This window comes from Crocodylus porosus, unplaced genomic scaffold, assembly GCF_001723895.1.
Source record: "Crocodylus porosus isolate Cpor-Errol unplaced genomic scaffold, CroPor_comp1, whole genome shotgun sequence".
NCBI lineage: Eukaryota > Metazoa > Chordata > Crocodylia > Crocodylidae > Crocodylus > Crocodylus porosus.
This window is the reverse complement of record NW_017728921.1, coordinates 8,548,168-8,565,742: the sequence shown is the minus strand read 5'-3', so window position 1 is coordinate 8,565,742 and position 17,575 is coordinate 8,548,168. Positions and strand designations below refer to the sequence as shown.

Below are 17,575 nucleotides of genomic sequence, written 5' to 3'. Positions count from 1 at the left end.
GGGGTCACGGGTGATCACAAGATGAACATGAGCCACCAATGCGATGCCACAGCCAACAAAGCAAATGAAACTCCGGCTTACGTCTACCAATGCGTCTCAAGCAGGACCCAAGAAGTCATCCTTCTGCTTTACTCAGCCTTGATGAGGCTGCTGCTGGAGTGCTGCATCCAGTTCTGGGCTCCACATTTTAGAAAGGTTGCGGAGAAGTTTGAGAGAGTCCAGAGGACAGCCACATGCATGAATAGAGGTCAAGAGAACAGGTATTATGAGGAGAGGCTGAGAGGCATGGGACTCTTCAGCCTGGAGAAGTGAAGGCTCAGGAGTGATTTGGTGGCAACCTATAAGTATATACGGGGTATGCTTCAGGAACTGGGAGAACGTCTGTTCACCAAGTCACCCCAAGGGAAGACTGCTAGAAGACCATTTTAGACTGGACATAAGGAAAAACTTCTTTACTGTCTAAGTCTCCAGAGTCTGGAATAGACTGCTTCCAGAAGTCATGCAAGCACCTACTCTAGATACCTTTAAGAAATGCTTAGATGGGGTGATCTGGCCCCAGCTGGCTTCCTGCCCTTTGGGCAGGGGGCTGGACCTGATGATCTTGGGAGGTCCCTTTCAGCCCTTGTGTCTGTGTCTGTGTCTGACGTAGACGTAGACGTAGACGTAGACAATGGCTGGAAGGGACCTTGCAAGATCATCGGGTCCAGCCCCCTGCCCAAGAGGCAAGACGTCTGTATCTCCCTGTCCCAGTAGTTACCAGGAGGACGTCAGTGGTGCGATGCCCGAGGCCTTCTGTGGAGCTAGTTCTTATTTCCTGCAAAGGCTGATTACTGGAAGGGGTAGCTGGCCTCCTTTCGCCACCCCAAGGATACGCTGCAGCTGTAGTCTCAGGCTCCTCGCTTTCCTGCAGGGAAACCACTGAGGAAAGAGTTACTCCCCTGAAGCTTCTAGTGTGGATTTTCTTGCTCAGGCCTGCATGGGCAGGTCTGGAGAGCGTGTGATCCCAGCAATCAGGCACTGACCCCAAAACTCTGTGACACTTATAAGAAATGGCTAATGATGAAACAAGAAGCCGGGCTGCTGATCTCTGTGGTGACAAAGGAAGCACTGTGCACCGGGTGAAGGTGAAAGAGCACCTGGCGATGCTCTGTGCTGTGTTGAGGCAGGCTCTGTAATGCATCAGTCGCGTGCATTTTGTTAATTATAACATGGGTTTAAGATCAAACATGGAAACATCTTTCCTACACTGATTCTTAGAGAAAATAACAGATTCTGCTTTAACACTACAGAGACAATTGCCAGCTTCTCCCATGCTGATTATTTCTGCTGATTAGTACTTCCTCTGTCACAAACCATGTCAGTAGCCTTCACTTCCCTGCTGAGAAGTAACAGCAAAAATGGCAGCAAGGCTCATTAAGACAGACACCAGCACCACTCACAGTTCTGGAGATATGAAAAGGCTTACTGTGATCTCTAAAATGTGTTTTGACTAGACGATTCCTGGTGCAAGTGTGCTTCTACAGGGGAAACAGGCCTGCATGAAAACCCTGGGTCCCTGTGCACTTGAGCTGAAGCTCTGGATCTTAATTTTGCAGCTGCCCATCTTCGTTTCAGCAAATGTGTAGGTTTTCTTTTCTTTCTATCAGACTGCATCATTACAATTTTCATATTTAATAGAACTGTGCACTGAGCTGTACCGTGCTGTATGCATAGCTGACCTGAGGCTTGATTATTCACTTGGAAAGGAGGATGGGAAAGGGAGGCATAGTCTTCCTCAATACTTTATCTTATGCACTAGGGAGTGAGCATGCTGAGGGCACAGCTTGGACCTGCTGAGTTGTTGTAAGGCTGGCTGTGATGGGAATGTGCAAATCTAAGGGCGACTCCTGCGGTAGCCCTTAAATAGCTCAGGCCAGGTAATCTGTCCTTCCCTCTCAGTATTAGCTGGCATTGGTTGTATGTGAAGCAGAGGAGGAACAGCATTCATGCTAGGAATCAGTCTGCTCACTATTAGCATCCCTAAGTAAGTGCATAGACACCCCCACAGGGTGTTTACCATAATACTGAGGTTTAGAGAAAGTAAATGAGCCCCCAGAGCACATCCATACCTCTAACATACAAGGCCAGGTAGCAGTGTATGGAAACACTTTGCCTTTCTCTGCATGCACTGCCTCCAAACCAGATGCGGTGTGCCACCAGCAGAGCAGGTGAGCTGATTCCCTGTGCTGAGAAGCACAGTCAACTTGCCTAGGTGCAGCACTGGATTAGCATGCCTGCGCTGTTTCAAGATCTGGTGCATGCATAGTGCAGCCAGCTTCGGCACATACTGCCTGGCAGTCGGGGAATGGACAGGCCCAGGGAGTCTATGGCAGAGTCAGGCACTGAACTGAGTTTGCCCACGTCTTAGTCCACTGCCTTAATCGCAAGGCCGCCTTCTTCGTGGCCATATGAGAACACATTGTCATGTCAAGACATCATCATGGCTTTAGCCTCCAGGGCTTTTGTGACCTTCCCTACACCCATTGCAAGACGACAGCCTCCCAGCTATGATATTACTCTCATAAAGGAATATTTTTTGACCGAGTAGAGCACTAAAGATAAATGTTCCCATTGAATTTGGTTCTTCATTCTTCATATGGGGAGGTATTTACCTGGTTGTTGCCATTTGGACATTTGTGTTGTGCAATCTGAGTTCTTAGGCACTAATAACTCCTTCCCTTGGGACTTGGGGATAATGAGCCTGTTTTAGCCTTTTGAAGTGGATTGCAATTGTAACTGGTATTTTGGTGGCTCAGGGTAGCTAACGTCAGTTTAGGCAAACTCAGTATTTGTCAAGACAATAAATATTTAGGTCAGATGTCAAACAAAGTAAGACTAATAAAGCACTTGTGGAATAAAGCTTGGGAAATTGGTTCCCTTTGAATGACATCCATGGTGACCCTTATTGCTCTTCTGAATAAGTATAAGGATCTGAGGTAGCTGCAGAAGAATACGCAATTTATTGCACAATTAGGATGTGCGTCCTTGAGTACGAAGGTCGGATGTTCAAACATGAAAGGTGGTGCTGTATTCGTGGCTGCTATTATTGTTTAACAGTGTGTGTCTTTGCTCTTTGGGACTGACAGTTCCTAGAAAGGATGGAGAGCTTATTCCTTAATATGATAGCCTGCCTCAGGTAATTGCTCGACAGCACAGTTAAGATAGATATCTGGCGGTAAGAAAAGCACAGTGTCATTGAAAATGTTCTTTCTCTGCCCAATGGTGTACAGAATATATCTGATACAGTTGCATTAATATAGTTCGGTGGTCAAGCAGGGTTAGCAGGTTCTTGCTACGGACCATGATTGTGATTTGCCCTGAAGTCCCATTAAACCATTTACTTAATGGTCTTTCTCACTGCTGGGCGAGTATGGGCAAGCTTTGCACAGTGCTGAATTACACTCCTAAGAGACTTCGGATAATCATTTGTACGAAGGATCCAGCCCCGGGTCTTCAAAACCATGTCAGCCCTAAGAATAGGGTTTAAGTGGATGCAAATGGTGCATTTTAAGCAGTGCATAGGCATTGGGTTGGTTCTCGGCATGGGGGTGAACTGTACTCTGGATGTTTTTTGCACCGATCTTGTGTTGTGAATGCAGCTTGAATGATATGCTCACATCTGGTGTGTGGACACTTTAAGTGAAGGTGTGATTGTGGCAGAGGCAGGCTTACCCTAGCAGCAAAGATGCAGTGCCACGGACATCAGCGGTGGCTTGTGGGTTTTTTTCTGAAATGACTTTTATTTTATTAAAATTGCTTTTATTATGTTTGCAGATCCTAGAATCATGGGAACACAGGAGAATCTGCTGTGTTTTTTATAGGATATTTTTAAGCTTTTCTCTGCAGCATTGAAAGGTAGAAACTTGTCTTGTAAAGAAACAAACCCAAAGGCAAATGAAAAGACAGCTGATTTATTATTTTTAAAAGTGATCTTTTTAAAAAAAATTAAATCTCTTGTCTTCTTGGGGAGAGGGGGTAGAGAAAACTCAGGCATGTGATTTGTGAATGTTCCCAGATGCACAGTATTGAGAAAGTCAACCCCCTGGGTATCCACACACTTTGTACAGTGTCTGGGGCGCAAAATTGGTCACCTGGAGTCTCTGCAAGCAGGCTACAGTATGCTAGCTGTCTGGGCTGACTACAGGGACATTGTTCAAGGTCCTCTGTGGTATAGTTTCTCAACCTGTGGTATGTGTACCCCGGGGTACATGAGACACAGGCAGGGGTATGCGGGTACCCCAACACACTCTCTCTCGCCCTCTTTTCCTCTCAAAACGATGACAAAAAAATTGGTGCAATTTAAAGAATTAAATTCCCCAGTAGTAATTTGGTGTTCAGCCCTCCTAGCTTTGGCCAACATCACCTCTAGCCCAGGTACATACTTGAGTTGTGCACCCTATCCGCACCAGCTCAGACATCTGCCATATCACGGCCTTACATACACAGCCCTTCTTCCAACATATGGCACACGTTAGTCTGTAAATATAAAATCCCCTGGAAAATTGAATGTTGGGGTACTTTATTAACATTTTCAAAAGTTAGGGTGTACTTGCTACTTAAAAGAGTGAGGAACACTGCTCTATGGAAGCTGATGCTAGACAATTTTAGGCCAGAAAGAGGACACCAAATTTTACATGGGGATCATGTGGGGTGGCGGGTCAAGGCCTGTGATAGATTCTCCGAGACTGGTGATTTTGAAATCAAGATCCCCCCTTTTTTTTTTTTGTGTCTTTGTGTTGATATGGTACAGTTCAGAGAGTCATTCGGAGAAGTCCTTATGGCCCGTCTGGATGTTGTGGGTTTATAATCTCTGAATCCCTGAACCATGCTGGGAGTAGATTTCTGTGGGCCAGTGTCAAAACATTTCTTGTTGTATTCTGCCGGGTGCCAAGGGGCCAAAACCCGACGAATTACTGTAGTGAAAGTGGAGCTTTTGGACCAGGGCTCTAGAGAAGCTCTAAATTGGTGTTTTTAGCCTAGCAGAATCCAGCCTTACATGGCAGGAAACTTGTCTACATGCATAGACAGTCTACAAAATGACCATCCTAATGCTGGACTCCCTAGTCATCTTCTAACCTCTCAGGGGATACAGGAGGAGATGTTTGGAAAGATAGTTAAATATGCCGGGAGTCTGCAGGGGTTTTTCTATGGCTCTAAACCAGTGCAGTCTGCAGGGGCTATATCAGTATGCTGATCTTCTCTCCATCTTTTAAAGTTTAATTATGCAGGTCTTTAAAGCAAACATAAACATAGCACAAAGGAATGCCATAACGTCTCCTGGCAGCAAAATACACGCAAATGCTAAAAGCGCCATTAACTGAAAAGGCTTGGATCCTCCCAGTGCGTTCTGTGGGATATTTGCCACCTAGGTTTTTTGAAATTTTCTCTGAATTTGGATTGTTTTCTACTGCATAATATCATGCCATTCTTTAAAAAAAAAAAAAAAAAATCAAAGTCTAGGTGTAGTGGCAATGGGTTTTCCATGACAATGGCTTGCATTTATCAAGTACATTATAGCAAGGGTGATCCAGATGCTTTCTAGGATGAGGGTTGGCTGTTTGATTAAGGCGCTACCCTACGACTCGGGAAATCCAGGTTCAACTCTCTTCCCTAGCATGGACTCTGTGCCACGTCCTTCTACCTCCTGTTTTTTTAAAATTAACTAGCTAAGGCACTGCTAATAGTCTAGTCAACATAGAACAGTGCGGGCTAGTTCATCGTGCCAAACGCTGGGTAATTTAGCGCATGCTGGCTAGCTCCATGGTGTCTGGGCTCGACTGTTAACTGTACTAAGACAATGAATTTTAAGTTACCTTGGTGTCTGGGGTTGCCGCTAAGAAATAGTGAGTAGAGCCAGGATAAGGTCTAACAGAAGGACTGAAATAATGCTTTAGCATTTCAGCTTTTTGCACTAGGGTGGTTATCACCCCAGAGGAAGGTCTATTCACTGGATAGTCAGATGTCCTGTTGGAGGGAGAGGGCTTGGGCTGTATCCACAGGCTTGGAGGTGGGTGGAGTTGGGCCACTCCTGAACATCCTTGGAAAGTCAACCCTTGATTATTGTAATGATGGGTACTGGAAGGCAACTGCTAGCTTGATAGACATGAACAAATGGTTTCAGTCCCTGGCAATGAATGAATGCACATTTAAATGTAAGTGCATGTTTGCAACTAGAACAGGCGGTGTGGACCAGCGGATAAATCATTGGACTGTTTTCTGGCATTGTTATTAATTGCACTCATAAGTTCCTTTGGAAAACCGCTTTACCTGTGTCTGCTTTTCCTGGTCTTAAGTATAATTAAGTCTTGGAGGCAGCACTCCTTTTACCTTGTTTGCATACTTTGTATAATGGGGCCCTGTCTTGATCGATGCCACAAAGTGCTCTTACTAGCACTTTATTCGGCAGGGGGACTGTAAGGGTACATCTCAGTGGTTGTGCAGACATATTTAAGCTAGGTGGGGTACCAGAAGCAGTACAGCTGTGGTAGTGCAACAGCCTACCGTGGAACATTTTAAAGAATGGCCTTAGTGGAGCTATGCTACTTGGGGTACCTGAGCTATCTCAATACGGCACTGAATTATACCATGTAGATGTACCCTAAGATATTTCTATCTACCCAGTTTATCAGAGCTCATGAAGCATGAGGCAAGAAACCCAAAAAACACCCCTTCTCCCCCTAAGTCAGGTCCATAATTTGCCCTCTGATTTTCCAAACAGGGCAGGCTGCAGTGAGAACTACATTGTCCTTGTGATTGTATGAAGGGGATGGGGATGGGGTTTCGATGGCTGCCAGATGCTGAATGTTTTCAACTTGGAGCTTCTAAAGTCTCCTTTTCTTTTAACAGTGACGGAGACTCGAGGGATCCTGGAGAGCATACAGAGATTTTCCTTGCTGCCGACTTATTTACCCGTGAGTTATCATATCCACAATGCAGACATTTCCTTCTTTCTCAAGGAAGCCAACCAGGATATCATGAGGAACTCCAGTTTGCAGTCCCGGGTGGAGTCCTTCTTTATCTATAAATCCAAGAGGCCACCCATATTAAATGCCAGCTATGGACCTTTCTCTATTGAACAAGTGGTGCCCCAGGACCTAATGTCATCTTCAAATCCGTTTGTATCCACCAACAAATTTTCCTTTAACTGGAAACTTAAAGCCTACATTATGAACAACAAAATTTACCTAAGCAAGCCCAAAGTCCAGATCCTCTTCTACATCGTGGGCAGGGACTGGGATGATTACAGTACCACAGAGCGGCTGCCTTGCCTGCGGGTGTTTGCCTTTCGAGAGACCCGGGAAGTCAGAGGCAGCTGCAGGCTGAAGGGCGATCTGGGATTGTGCGTGGCAGAGCTGGAACTGCTGCCGGCCTGGTTTAACCCTCCCACGGTGGTTGCCGGCCGCAAGAAAATAATGGATCAGTCTGAAGGAAGCCCTGTGGAGCTGTATTATGCCATCCAGCCGGGTGATGAGAAGGGGGAGTGCACTAAGGAGGACACGAGAAAAAGTAATGGGATCAGACCTGGGCGCAATGACATCGATGAGTCAGGACCTCCCTTGCAAAGGATTGGAAGTGTGTTCCTTTACCAGGCACATGTTGGCCCTTCATTAAGTGAAATGAGGTTGGATAATAACATCGCCATCCAATACATACCAAAGACTGTCAAACAAGGTGATATTCTAACTTTCCTTGTATCCATTGCTAAAAACTCAACGGAGGATCAGTTCACATTGAGGTAAGTCAAGTCTAAATTCCCTTGGTAATTTACAGGCAAAGTGGCTGTTTGTGGGATGCATAGATATATGCATATAACAGGGGACCAAAAGGGAATATGTATGTGTATGTGTATGTATATGTATATGTGTATGTGTATGTATATGTATGTATGTGTGTGTGTGTGTATTTTAAGTGAATTTTAAACCAACAGAAATCAACAGCAAACAAGGGACCAAAAAGGAATATACATACATGCATACATACACACACACAGATATATATACACATGCACACACATATGTATGTATATATAGTATATGTATAGGTGTGTAGGTATGTTTGTGTATATATATAGGGGTGTGTGTATATGTGTATAGATGTGTGTGTGTGTGTATGTATACGTGTATAGATGTATGTATATTCCTTTTTGGTCCCTTGTTTACTGCTGATTTCTGTTGGTTTAAAATTCATTTTCTCAAGTATAAATTCACTGGCTGGAGCCTTCTTACAATTTCTGCCTCCTAGAAGAAATTCAAACATTATCACTAGTTTGATTCTCTCTAGTAATACATTGTCTCCTTTCCTCTTTTACCCAGACAAATATTGAATGAACAGTAAGAAAAATAGCCTCTGCAGGGAAAGGGCAGCTGCCGCTTGAAGCTTTTTCTTTGAGCATCTTCAAGGGAGTTTAAAATAGTAGATTTGAGAGCCACTCATGTGCCAATAAGAGCAACTGCAAATTACCATATGAGCTGGAATTTGCAGAGCGCTTCGACATGTCCTGATGTCATTACAAGCCTCTTGTAACATTACTAAGGCCTGAATTCAGAAGCACCTTTAGGGACATAGTTCCTATGGAAATTAATTGAATCTTTCTGGATCCAGACCTAAATGCCTCACCCAGATGGCCTGTAAGCCCTGTAATAGTGATAATGTTTTCTGCTTAAGAAGCCCCAACCGCTCCCCCTGCCATTGCCAACATAAGGAAAATAATTTTTCTTCAACCTGAACTAGGAGTTGCTGAGTTTAGAAGAAGCCAACCCTGTCATTTGTGGTGCAGCATCGTTCTGTTTTACTTCGTTGCCTCTCAGGCACTTAAATGATAGTGATGAGCTCAGTGTCAGAACCTCTGTAGGAGAGCCAGGAAATGCCGGGCCGCGCCGTATTGAACCGCGAGTGCTGATGACACATCGGAAGATTAACCATGAGGCTTCAGTGGCCAGTCGCTGTGCACTACACGCAACTGTGAAGGTCCCCAGTGGCTGCTCTAGTTTCAAGCTTGTCACTCTCCGTGCCAACGGCTTGCACTGGGATTGCGCTGGTGACAGTGCTATGGAAGAATGGTGCAAAGGGCTAATTTCTATCTATTATCCCCTACCAAGGAGTGATGTCACTTCTCTTAGGCCTGGGGGGACATGTCATAGTCTCAACTTGAGAGATCGGCTGTGCTTTGTGCTGTGTTTTCTTCTGGAGTATAGCGATGAGCTTCAGCTCGTAGGCTGAAGGAGGATCAGGCACGCTGCCTTCACGAGAAAAGACACTTCCCTAATAGCAAGTAGTTCACTGGCCTCTGTAACGAATGTCAGACAAATACAACACAGTCAGCAACTACAGCGCGCTCCATAGATGCCGGCAACAGAGCTTGGCACCTTCTTCTAAAGCACGGTCCAAAGCCACAGTGCTCTGACTTGAAACGAAAGGCAATTTCTATTCCTTGCCTTTGTATTAATGCAAACCCTAACTTTTGTAGCTCACGTTATCGCAAACTCTTAGAAATTGGAATTGCAACAGCAGTGCAAGGCTACAAACGCATTTTAATCTCTGAAACGTTGGGCTTAAGCCTTGAATCACTTGTGCTGGGGTATATCGGGTGGAATTCATGGGGAAATCAGTGGGCTGATGTTGGCACGAGTAAGTGCAGAAACAGATTTGGTAGCATTCAAATCTTTCAAGTGCTGAACCCAACTGTCTTCTACTTAGACGGGTGTGATATATGGAGCGCTGTGGAGGAGAGCTGTCTGCTGCCTGATCTGTTTAATGCCAGGAAGGTGCGGGTATAGAACGAGTACTAGTCGGGCATCCTACTATTTGGGCAGACTGACTAATCTCTATGCTGTTAGCTATTGGGAATTCAAATGACCTGTCTGACAGGTAATTGTTCAGCCACACTTTCCTAGTTATTTGTGTACTTGTGATTTTAAAAGGATATAGCTTCAGAGGCATGCAGAAATTGCTACTATGCTCGAAAATTGGTTTAACAGTAAGTATTAGAAACCCTTTCAGTCTAAAAGAGAACAAATGCATCCAAAAATTGTTTTTTACCTTTAGAAATAAGGGCCTAAAACCTGATATCAAAGCCTGTACGGTCCAATGAATGGTGATAACTTGAAAGCAGAGCTGGCCGGAAGAGAACAGGTCCATTGTGTGACAGATTCGGAGATTTCAGTATTTGGCTTTGTTTCAAATTGAAATGGACCCTGGGCATTTCCAAGTTCTCTAAACAAGAAAAGTTGAAAACAATTTGTTTTTGATCAATTGAAATGTTTCAGTTTTGACTTTGACTGTTCCAGCCTAGAAGATGATGCAGTGTTTTAGAGAAATGAAATGTAATCTATTTTACAAATGAAGAATTGAAAAGCTTCATTCCAAGAATATCAAATGGGGCATTTCAACATGTTTGGAAGGGTTTTGTGGGGGGAGTTTTTCTAAAAGGCACATTTCCCAAGTGATGAAGTGTTCAGATGGCAAGGTGGACGGGTTTCTCTGGAGATTGATCCAGCAAAATCCTTTGGCCAATTTTACTTCAAATGCCACTGTACTAGCCGAGTGGTTAGGACTGACTTCTACACTGTAAGAGGGGCTGTAGCTAGTGCTAGGTACCGCCAGAAGCCTCCCTTCCCTCCCAACTCTGCCCACCGTGTTTCCAAAGTGTTTCTGTGCTTCTAACCTGTTCTTAATACTTAAGTCATCATTGTAGCATCGATGTTCTTCTTCTGCCTCTCAGTGCAATAATTGCAATGCAAGCCCCTGATGGTTTGTCTGTGTCTTATGCTTAAGCTGGTAAACAGCCACTAGGTCACAGTGCTAGGAAATGGCAAATGTTGTGGTCTGTTAAATGCTTTGGGTAAAATTCACCCCTGTGATAAGAGCTAGCATTATCCCAGTGGCTGAGGAGGGAGTAGTGGTCTTGCCAGCTCTCTGCACAGGGGAAAATGGCACCCTCTGTGCTTACGTGTTGAAGCAGCGTGATGCAGAAGTTGCTCTGCCTGTCATATATTATAATCTAGGGAGAGAAGGAAAATTGAAGCAGAGGCTTTATAAGGGAGCTATGGCTTTGGATACCCAGTCCATATAGGACTGGATGTTTCCCACAGGACTGGGTCATTCATTTCCTGATGTAGCTTTGAGATTCCCACCTTAAATAGTTATACGGTGTCGGCCAGCTCCAGCAGGGGAAATGGGGAGGGGCAATAACCTGATGTTCACAACCCTCCCATCTGAGAGTTGGAAAAATGGCAGATGAGGGACTTGAGCTCTCACATCCCACCTGAATGTCTGACTGTTAGGCTTTTGATAATTTTGCCCCCTCACTTTTTTTTGTCCCCAGCTTTAGCTCAGGCACTCTCAGAATCACATTTTGCAATAAAGAACTTCAAAATTCATGGGAAATTTAGGCTGTATGTTATGTGCAGCTTCCCAATATTGAGCAGGATTAGATGGTATAACAATACGGAAAGCCCAATCTCTTGGGCTGTTTAAAACTAGATTGGCTATGTACCAAAAATATTCCGAAGGGAGCAGTCCTGTATCACCTCCCAGGAGATGGATAGCCTGATTTAACAGGTCTTTTCCATCTATGATGTTTCTGAGGCTATCAGTTTTGCACACAGGGCTGCACTGGAATGAGTGCAGGTATATATAAATACCCTGCTAAGCATTCATTTTGCTGCTAGTCTAAATGCCAAGGGGTAAAAGACATTAGTGGCCTGGCAATTTTAATCTTTCTGAAACCTGCCCTGTGACTGAAGTACGGTCTCCTATAATAAAATAGGACCTGACATGTCAGTCTAGTTTATCCATTATTTTGTGTAACCCTGCCTTGCACATTGCCAGTTACATAGAAGACAGCACTGATAATATGCAGCCTAACAGGCTATTCTGCTTTCAGACCGCACAGTGCAGCAAGCAAGTAGTCGAAGCCATCAGAGGCCATTTCTTCAACCTAATTGTGTTTAAAATTCTTTGAAATTTATAAATGTGCTGGCTTGCAGAGATACAAACACGGTGCGGCTCTGAGCGGGGACCCCCGGCCCTAAAAAATTGGAAATACGAAGGCATGAACAGAAGTGTTCATTGCTCCTTAATCCTACCGTTTGGGAAGAAAGGAATAGGAAAGGGAATGGCTATATTGGTTCCCATCACTGGAAACTAACAACTAAAAAATGCAACAATTGTTCAGCCACTCCACATAATGGTGGGGGGGAAAGAATAGCAAGAGCATGACAGTGCCCCTCCCAGTCACGGATGTAGCACTGAGACACAGGAACTTCCTTTGCCTTTACTTCCTCAGTGCTTTTGTGCTACTCTGCAACTGGGAGCATCGAGCCAATGGTTTAATTAGATCCTTGAACACCGTCTTGCCAAAGTGACTGTCAGCTTTGAAAAATCCCTACCATTTGCTTACTAGTAGCGAGCCATGAGAATCCGGTTGGACTGATAAGAGTGAACAAACAGAAAAACGACCAATAGGAGTCGAATGTCAGACCTGGATTACATTATTCACACGGATTTGTTTTTCTAAGGCTCTCTTCCCCTCATTGAAAATAGAATGAGGGCAGATTAACACTTAAGGTCTGCCTTTGCATACTAATATCTGTCCTATCAATGAATGACATTTCAATCTTCATGCACATTGCAGCCCCCCCGAGCGGCACCATTGGGTGTGCAGGGAGCTCCTAATGGGCATGCTTTTTTGCTTTGCTTTATCAAAAGCAGTGCAGACATTGTATTAAATGAGCAATTTTTATTTGGTATGATTTTAGAGAGAGATTGTGAGGGAATTAATTGGGCACAAGAATGAAGCCCTAGTACCACTGCCCCAAGCCATTTTTTTTTCCATGTGCAGCCTCTGCCAATGGACAATAACCCTGGCTAGAGACATATAAACCAGAAATATACAGCAGCATATGGCAGAGATGTGCAACTCAATTCTAGCCTCCGACCCAGAGGCAGTTCCCTACTCTTCTCCCTTCTTACCCGCCCAAGCACAACCCCCAGATTCTGCATCGATTGCTCTTGGTTGAGTCACAGCTTTTTCTTCTTAGAGGTATCCTATCCATGGCAATTTCTTCTGCGAAAGGATACAAGCCTTTCTCCACTCTGCTAGCTATAGCAAGTGATGGGGCTGATGAAGAAGTTGCTGGCTGAGGTTCCTTGTCCTGTGTTGCACAGGTAGTCAGTAGGGGTGTGCGAAGCAGGTTCTATTCGATTCGGATTCAGATTCGGCCTGAATTGGGGACAGTGATTCGATTAGTTGATTCAGATCGCTGTCCCTGATTCGATTTGGCCAAATCCGAACCTGAATATTTGATGCTGATTTGGAGAATCAGTGATTCGGACATGGGCGCAGCTTTAAATGTTTTTTTCTACATACCTCAAGATATGAGCACAGCCTGTGAATGCTGTGATGCTGGGACACACGGGGTCCCACAGCAGTGCAGGGGGGCCCTCCACATGCTCGGTGGCGAACCCAGATTTGGATCAGAAGTACTTCTGGTTCACTTGCAGGTCCACTGGGAAGTGTGCCACCCCCCACCTCTGGATTGACCATGGGGGGCCATGGGTTCCTGCCCCCCCCCCCGGACCCAGAAGGCACCAGTTGTGGAGCCAGAGGGCCATGGGGGGGACCCTGCATGCTCCCTGGTGGACCCGGAAGTGGACCAGAAGTGCTGGTCTACTTTCGGGTCTGCTGCCGAGTGCATTAGGGAGCCCCCCTTCTCCGTGCTTCTATGGGACACTGCACGCGCCCCAGCATCACACCATTCATGAGTCACCTGCTACCTCAAGGTATGTAGAAAAAAAAACATTTAAAGCTGTGTCTGTGTCTGAATTTCTGAATCTTTCCAAGTCTCTTCAAATTGATTTGGAGGGTTTTGATTTGATTCAGAGAGATTAGAGTCCTATGATTCGATTTAGATTTGGAAATTCGGCCACCAAACTGGGCCGAATCTCCGCCAAATCGGATCAGGGACCGAAGCTTCACACAGCCCTAGTAGTCAGACTAAATTGCAGTAATGGATTAAATATTTGTCAGTAAGTGGCTGGGGAAAGGAATGGCGGTGGTATTTCATCTCAGCTCTGTCAGCAACCAAGTATAGTTTGACTTTTCTGTCACTGCAGTGGCAGGGTACTGGCAATGCCCTCATCTTCCCTGCCTTTATCTAAGGCATGTGACGCATCCGTTTTGTGCCTGGTATGGGAGTTTCAGGGGACAACTGTGGGGAATTTTTGGAAAATGGTTACCTGCACGCTTGGGAGCCAAGAAGGCATTTTTTGGCCTATGCTTGTCTTTCTGCTTAAAGAAATGGACGATGAAATAGTTCATTGTTGGTTCTTACATTGTTGTCATTATTTTCCACAGTTCAAAAAGATTAGACCCAGCATATTGACTGCTGCACACTTCTGAGTGTCCATATCAATCTTGTAAAGTTCATAGAGGGACAAAGAATTGACTTATCCAAGCAGCCTGAATGGGAACAAAGACGTACTCTAAGAGAAAGAGAAGCTTTGTTCAAGCAATTTTACTCGTACCTTAAGCTTAGTGTTTGAACTTGGAACCCGAGAGATGCATTAACCCCTTAAGTTACCTAGCATTGGATATCTCCTTTTTTTTTTCATGACTTTGCCATACCTATCATGCTGTTCTGTGAAGTTGAAGTCTGGTGTTAGATACATGGGTTTGAAGTAAACTCCAGGTAAACCCCTGTACCTGTATGTTGATGGCTAGAAAATGGCATTTAAAGGTTTGCTTTTGGGAACTGACTTATGGGTAAACTAGGTATGCATTAAAATAGTGGTCCAGGGCAATGGCAAGGGTTAATTGATTTCTAAAAGCCTGGTTGTTGCACAATTTCACAGCCTTCAAGGCAGACCGGGATAGACACACAGGCGGAGAAATTGTAGACATGTTCCACACTGTTCCATAACCTGAGATAAGGTGGCACCAGGTCACAGTGCCAAACTAAGAGCCCTTGGACTTTCCAGTCTGGGGGAGGAGACCAACCAAGTAAAAGCCTTTGGGGCACTAATGCTGCCCCTAGCTTCAGGAGGGAGGTGACTTTTCCTCTACCCTTTTCTCTCTTCCTCTGTCCTGTATTCTGTTACAGTGTCCTTCTGCTTGGGCAGAGCGAACGGCTCACTGTTTGGCTTGCCCTGTAAGCCCTGGTAGTGGGAAGGGAAACCTTAAAATCCCCGTTTGTACCGGTTGCTTTTACAGCTGAGATCTTGCCTACTCACCAAAATTTTACCAGTGCTATCATAGAAAATAAGAGTTGGAAAGGACCTCAGTGGCTCATCTATCCAACCCTCTGCTCAAAGCAGAACCAACCCCAACTTGATCATCCCAGCCAAGGCTTTGTCTAGCCGGGTTTTAAAAACCTCCAGGGATGGAGATTGTACCACCTCAGAAGTATCTGAGCTGTTCCAGCCATCTCTCTGCCTACACATAGGAAATGGGTGCATGCAAGCTACATTTATTTTGCACACAAGGTGTTACTGTGCTTCTGGTCAGCGTTACTGTTGCCTGCACTACCATTTAGCGTTGCCTTGTAGACTGCTGTGTGCCTGATAAGCTTGCTGGAAAACCACGTTCTGTTTTCTTATATAACTCAGTAACTATAACAAGAGACATGTGAACAGCTGGCTGCACTGGAAATATAACCTCTAGCCCTTAAAACTGGGACAAAGAAGAGTTAAGAATGATTGTTAGCGGAATAAGAGGAGAGATTTTTTTCCTTCGCTATTCTGAATGAAAACATGTAGCGGTCATATAATCTACAAACCAAAAAAATGTAGGGTTGCATAATAAGGCCATGGGCTGAGTTATTTGTAATGGGGAAGGTAATCGAGGCTACAAAGGAAACGTGTCAGGATTCCTTGTGTCGTCCGTGAGGATTTTTTTACTTTGCTGTCAGGGTTGCACATAGTCTCCAAGAAGCTTTTAGCTGTGTCCCAATGAGCTTGTTTGGAGGAGGCTAGAACTGAAGTGGAAAATCCTTGTTCCCATCTACAGTTTTGGAGAGAGGGATGCTTTCTTGCAAAGGTGGGGGGAAAAAAAAGAAGTCAGATGCTTAGCCTGAGCCCAGGTGCTGCAATGGGTTGAGGTGGTTGAGAAACATCAGTTTCTGTAGTCCGTCGTATACGAGGCAGTAATGCACTGGGCATTGCAGCTGTCTGCCTTTGACTTCTTGGCCTGACAAGGTTTGCATTTACCGTTGGGGCAGCCCTCAGCACATGTCTGAAGGAAGGCTTGAACTCATGCCTCTGGATCAGTAGAGGCACCTTGACTGCTCTGTTACCATGGCCTCCCTTTTTTTTTTTTTTTTTTTTTTGTAGTGACAGTAATGATGATATCAAATGATCTAGAACTGCTTCTGGCATTGAACGCAACAAGCAGCCATGCTTCAGTTTTGCAGCTAGAGGGTGTGGGGGATCTCTCTCTCTCTGTCTTGTGCATGCACATGATTTCCATGTTAAATCAATGTCAGCTTGGGGTGTATCCCAAAGTGCAGCAGGGCAGCATGCACTCCAGAGTCCTTTAGCTTTTCCTCTGCAAGTGGGGTGAGAATGCACAAAAGGAATTGTTCTGAACTGGAGGAGGTAGGAGGCTTGGAAAAACATCCCTGTGCAGGCCAGTGTGAAACCAGTGAGGCGGGCTTCAATGCAACAAACATTTTAGAAGGATGATCTTATGATTAAAATACTGGACCTGGACTGTGGAGACCTAGAGTCAGTATCTGGCTGGACTACAGGCTTCCTGTATGATCTTGAGCAAGACAGCTAATGTGTGTGTCCTTCAGGTCCTCGTCTGTATAATGGGTATAATAACAGATCCTTCCTCCCATTAATGTCTTGTTCATTTGGACTGTAAATTCTGCAGGTCAGGTGTACTGTCTTTATAATGTGTATACACAGTGCCTAAAACTCTGGGATCCTCCTGCTACTAAGAAACAATCAATAATATCTCAGGGCCTGCATCTGCCTGCCATTCATACCATCAGTTAATACCAAATGATATCCATGATATAGGGACTGCACATGTTAGCAGAACGGAGAGCTTTCCCCCCTCTCTAATGGAACTGAGATATGAGTGAACAGTCTTGTTTATTTTATTATTTGAAAACTGTCACTAGTTTTCAGAAGTCCTGTCTTGACTGGCAGCAGGACTTGGCATCCGTGTTCATCATTTGAAGCCAAGGGCTTCTGGCAAAAATGCTTTTACCATTGCTTTTGCTCCAGTGGACTGGAAATCATACTTTGAACAGATGGAATATATAGGCTGTACAGGTCAAAAACGAGAAAAGACAGTCATGCAAAGCAATCACAGGTCAAAAACTAGTGTTTGCTTCGGAATAATTTTTGTTCCAGAGGAGCTATGTTAAGTTTTTGGAAGTTCCTTCACTCTGATTTGGGCCAAGAGGATCATTCTTCAGCTGTTATGCTAGAGATAGTTGCCCTTGCTATTTTCCACGGCAATTGTTGTTCACACAGTGGAGGGTTTAGACTAGTTAGATGTGAAATTGCTGGGCAGCCGACATTGATT

At 44.8% G+C, this 17,575-nt stretch overlaps 1 protein-coding gene across 1 annotated transcript in view; it reads left to right on the top strand.

Annotated features, from left to right (window-relative positions):
• Positions 1–6,142: 6,142 nt before the first annotated feature.
• TMEM132D (transmembrane protein 132D) overlaps positions 6,143–17,575 on the top strand; it is a 287,698-nt gene continuing 276,265 nt past the window's right edge. The window contains exons 1-2 of the mRNA XM_019539389.1: positions 6,143–6,191; positions 6,886–7,774. Coding sequence (XP_019394934.1) covers positions 6,143–6,191; positions 6,886–7,774 — 938 coding nt within the window. The remainder of the gene's footprint in view (positions 6,192–6,885; positions 7,775–17,575) is intronic.